Genomic DNA, 4,559 nt, shown 5'->3' with positions numbered 1-4,559 from the left:
CAGTGCATTCCTTCTGTGCTGCTTTGCTGTTGTAACGTTTATCTATAAGTTCTTCAGGTGGTGATGTTGATGTCTGGGTTTCTCGGGAACCGTGGGAGAGAGTTTGGTTCCCAGCTTCAGCGCTAAACGGTCAGAGCTCTTTCTCCCGCATGCGGGAGTGTGGCTAATTGGCCAGGGCAGTGGGGGGGGGGTTTCATACGAATACCCTATATCCTATTATGCCCCATGGGCAGCCGTAATTCTTTTTTTTTTTAATAATCTTTTTTTTGGTTTTCTTTCTATGAAAGTTTATATCAGCTCTGTAAGCAGAAGTTTTTGGCTGGTGGGGGCATGAGCTGGGGTGAGGCAGGGGAGCAGGGGGCAGGGGTAGTGAAGGAAAGTGAGAGAGAGAAGGCATGCCTTTGCTACCCCTGTCCCCTGCCTCACCCCAGCTCATGCCCCACCAGCCAAAAATTTCTGCTTATAGATCTCAGCTATGCTGCCACGGGGGTGGGGAGGTTAGTTGTATTCTAATTGCCAGAGCATTCCTTCTGTGCTGCTTTGCTGTTGTAACGTTTATCTATAAGTTCTTCAGGTGGTGATGTTGATGTCTGGGTTTCTCGGGAACCGTGGGAGAGAGTTTGGTTCCCAGCTTCAGCGCTAAACGGTCAGAGCTCTTTCTCCCGCATGCGGGAGTGTGGCTAATTGGCCAGGGCAGTGGGGGGGGGGTTTCATACGAATACCCTATATCCTATTATGCCCCATGGGCAGCCGTAATTCTTTTTTTTTTTAATAATCTATTTATTGGATTTTCAATATGTAACACGAACACTACATACATTCCACAAAGCAAAAATACAGTATGGATACAGATATATCCTACACAATACTGTTATTATCCCATCATACATATTACTTTCTTAATCATAGAGGCTACGGACACAAATCAACACTACATGCACGCCTTTCTAAAGCTAATTATCACATTAAGTTTTAACTTGCTTTTTATACTATTTAATTTACCCATTCTCTATAGACTTTAAATTCTCTACATAAGGTCTCACATTTTCCCCTTAGTAGCTGTCAGATTACACCCCCCTTTCCTTGTTACTGTCTTTTACTATCTACTAAATAAATACCCAGGCACCCACCATACCTACATAAGTACATATTTCAATAATTAAATAATTAAATATATAAGCGTATACAACACATCCCATTTTTAACCAACCATTTACTCATCTAATTTTCATCCCAAAAATTCCTTACACCCTTCAAATATGACTAATTAACTATAAACACACTTATCTATATCACATTACAACAAAAGCCATACATTCCTTTTTAGCAAAAATCCCTATTACAAATCAACCCCCCTAATTAAGTCACATTCCTGATTTTCCTACCCACCTATATAACCACTAAATAGATACTGATATAAGGAAGAAGCAACCTTACTACATATATCAGTCACTTACCTAACTGAAATATCTAAACAAATTCATCCAAATTGTTGTACAATGGCGGCCATAAATTCATATTTCCTATAAAAGTCTTCAAAGCTGTTTTAACCCCAATCCTTATTTTCTTATCCCCAATCAATGAAGAAAAAATTGCTTCTCAAATTTTATACTACCAGTATACCCCTCGCACATGAATACATGATTACTCCCACAATTAATCACTGTTAAAATACAATAAGCCCATCAATTCATTTTACCGGTAAATCCACTATTCAAACCCACCCATTAGCCTTTATACATCTTAATTTTTTTCCTATGTATCAAAAGTTTATTTTTCCGCCTCAATGAGTCCACATGGCTCTTCTCTTTACATGCATGAGATTTTATTTCTACGCTGCTTCTTCTATGCTTCCACCTAATTATGTCCCAAGCTGCATTCTTGATCTTGTCTTTCCACGCACCTCGTCTTGCTCTCTTTCCTTTCTTTCTATTTTGCCTCAACAAGTCCACGTCGCTCTTTTTTTGCCTATATATGTTCCTATTTCAGAGCTTTCTCTTCTATAATTCCACCTAGTTATGTTCCTGGTTATCTTTTCACTCCTACTTGTCTTCATCTCGTTTTCTTCCTTTTCTTTCTATTTCTCCCTTCCTTATCAGGTATATTTTGTCTCTGCTTTTTCTTTTGTTCTGTCTCTGAATAAGGCGATTCTTTCCTCTTCTTTTCTGCTTCTATTACCGACACAGCTGAGTACTAACATACATCTCTTTATCACAACATGCCTTTTGTTCCACATCATCCCGCCCGTCCAGTAACGCTTCCTCGGCTCGTTGTAAACTTCCAAGCACATTCACACAGGCTTGTTTGATGCCTTTTTGTAATTCCTCCCTTAATATCTTCATAAATTGCTCCAGTGTGAGTTCCCCTACTAATGTGTCATCATCACACACCTCCTCCTCCAGCTCATCTGAAGACGCCATTTTAAGAGTTTAGTCCACTATAGATATATATCCATGTAATCTTCCCACAGTTCAATCGTTCAAGCTCAAATGTGAGTGCCCAAAAGTTTTTTTCACCCCAGGAAAAACCTAAACATCCATCAGTTTCCCCGTTCCTTCTCCAGCCACTAATCCTCTCCAAAGTGGGCTCAAATCTTTTGGGGTAGCTTGCAAAACAATGTCTCAAACACCATGCTTTAGCGCGTACTCACAAATCCTTTCCTCTTCTTCTGCATTTGTGTGTTGTATCCATACTGTAGTTTAAATCAAAAAAAAAAAAGTTAAAAAGATGGATGGTCGCGGCTTGTATAGAGCATGCGCGCACACTCTACTCCGTAAAATGCTCCCGCTTCAGGACAGAAGCGGTCACCCCCCCGCGTTGCCGAGAGCGGGAGGGGCCGCAACAGAGTCCCCTGCAGTAGACCTCTCTACGGGAGGTCCACCGAAGCCCCCCGGTCTCCCGGAGAACTCCGAAAAAAGCGTTTAGGGATCGGGCGTCCTCGGAGCCTCCAAGGGAACCGCCCATCGCCGCGCCGTACCTACTTCCGGTCTCGGCAGCCGTCATTCTTAACAGTGCCTATGTTAATGCATCTATAGCTCTTCAATAAAGTATTACCTTTCCTGATAAGTGTGTACTACGTTGTTGGCTGTGGATTCTGACAACAGAGCTGATGCCTTCTCTCTCTCTCCCTCTCTCTCTCTCTGTTTCCTTCCCCAGCCTTTCCAGAGCTGATGCCTTTTCTCTCTCTCTCTCGCTTTCCTTCCCCAGCCTTTTCCCCCCTCACAGCTAGGAAAGGAAAGCCCTGCTGCTTCTGGTCAGTTTCACTGCTGGGAGTGAAACTGACCAGAAGCAGCAGGGTAGCTTCCCTTTCCTTCCCCAGCATCCCTGTTCTTACAGGGACAAGGTACACGTGCAGTGGGGGGAGTCTGGGATGGCCTATCATCCTTTCGAGGTGGGGCAGGGCTCCCACTCCAAAAACCCCCACCGTGGCTACAGGCCTGGTTTATATGTTGTCAATGCTTTATATGGTCTGTTGTTTTTTAGGAGCAAAATAAAAGAAAACCTCTTTTCACGGGCGAAGCAGATACATGGGTTCTCCTCACGTGAGTTCTTAGATGCTGAGGAAGATTTCCATGCTGAGTGAAACTCTACATTCTGAGCATTCAAAAGGTTTTTCCTCCGTGTGGGTCGTCCAATGATGTTGAAGACTGCTACTATCTACTGTCTCTCCATACCCTCAGCACTCAAAATGTTTCTTCCACTGGGTTTTTTAGGTCCTGCTTTGCTGAAGGTGGCAACTCAATCTGAATCTTGTTCCACAATCTTAGAACTCAAAAACTTTCTCCCTTGTGTATGTTGTCAGATGCTGTTGAAGTGTGTCACTCAACCTAAATCTCTTTCTGCACTCTGAGGCTTCAAAGGATTCTCCCCTGCGTGAGTTCTCTGATGCTTTTGAAAAGTCCCCTTCTTACTGAATCTCTTTCCACACTCTGAACATTCAAAACGTTTCTCCCCTGTGTGGGTTATCAGATGCCTTTGAAGAGTGCTACTCTGACTGAATCTCTTTCCACATACTGAGCATTCAAAAGGTTTCTCCCCTGTGTGGGTTCTTCGGTGCACCTGAAGTGCACCACTATGACTGAATCTCTTTCCACACTCTGAGCATTCAAAAGGTTTCTCCCCTGTGTGAGTTCTCTGATGCTGTTGCAGATGGCTACTATAACGGAATGTCTTTCCACATTCTAAGCATTTAAAAGGTTTCTCCCCTGTGTGGGTTCTTTCATGCTCTTGAAGATGGCCACGCGCCCTGAATCTCTTTCCACACTCTGAGCATTTAAAAGGTTTCTCCCCTGTGTGGGTACTTTGGTGCACCTGAAGAATGCCACTTCGACTGAATTTCTTTCCACACTCAGAGCATTCAAAAGGTTTCTCCCCTGTATGAGTGCTCTGATGCTGTTTAAGAACGTAACTATGACCGAATCTCTTTCCACATTCTGAGCATTCAAAACGTTTCTCCCCTGTATGAGTGCTCTGATGCTGTTTAAGACCGTTACTATGACCAAATCTCTTTCCACATTCTGAGCATTCAAAAAGTTTCTCCCCTGTATGAGTTCTCTGAT

At 43.1% G+C, this 4,559-nt stretch overlaps 1 protein-coding gene across 1 annotated transcript in view; it reads right to left on the bottom strand.

Annotated features, from left to right (window-relative positions):
* Positions 1 to 3,822: 3,822 nt before the first annotated feature.
* Positions 3,823 to 4,559, bottom strand: part of LOC107115777 (zinc finger protein 14-like) — a gene marked incomplete at its 5' end in the record, with an annotated part of 22,730 nt that continues 21,993 nt past the window's right edge. Inside the window, one exon of the mRNA XM_015417542.1 lies at positions 3,823 to 4,517. Coding sequence (XP_015273028.1) covers positions 3,823 to 4,517 — 695 coding nt within the window. The remainder of the gene's footprint in view (positions 4,518 to 4,559) is intronic.

Source organism: Gekko japonicus, unplaced genomic scaffold (assembly GCF_001447785.1).
Source record: "Gekko japonicus isolate JY-2015 unplaced genomic scaffold, Gekko_japonicus_V1.1 scaffold4852, whole genome shotgun sequence".
In the NCBI taxonomy this organism is placed as follows: Eukaryota; Metazoa; Chordata; class Lepidosauria; order Squamata; family Gekkonidae; genus Gekko; species Gekko japonicus.
The sequence above is the reverse complement of the archived record's forward strand: the minus strand, read 5'-3'. Positions and strand labels throughout refer to the sequence as shown.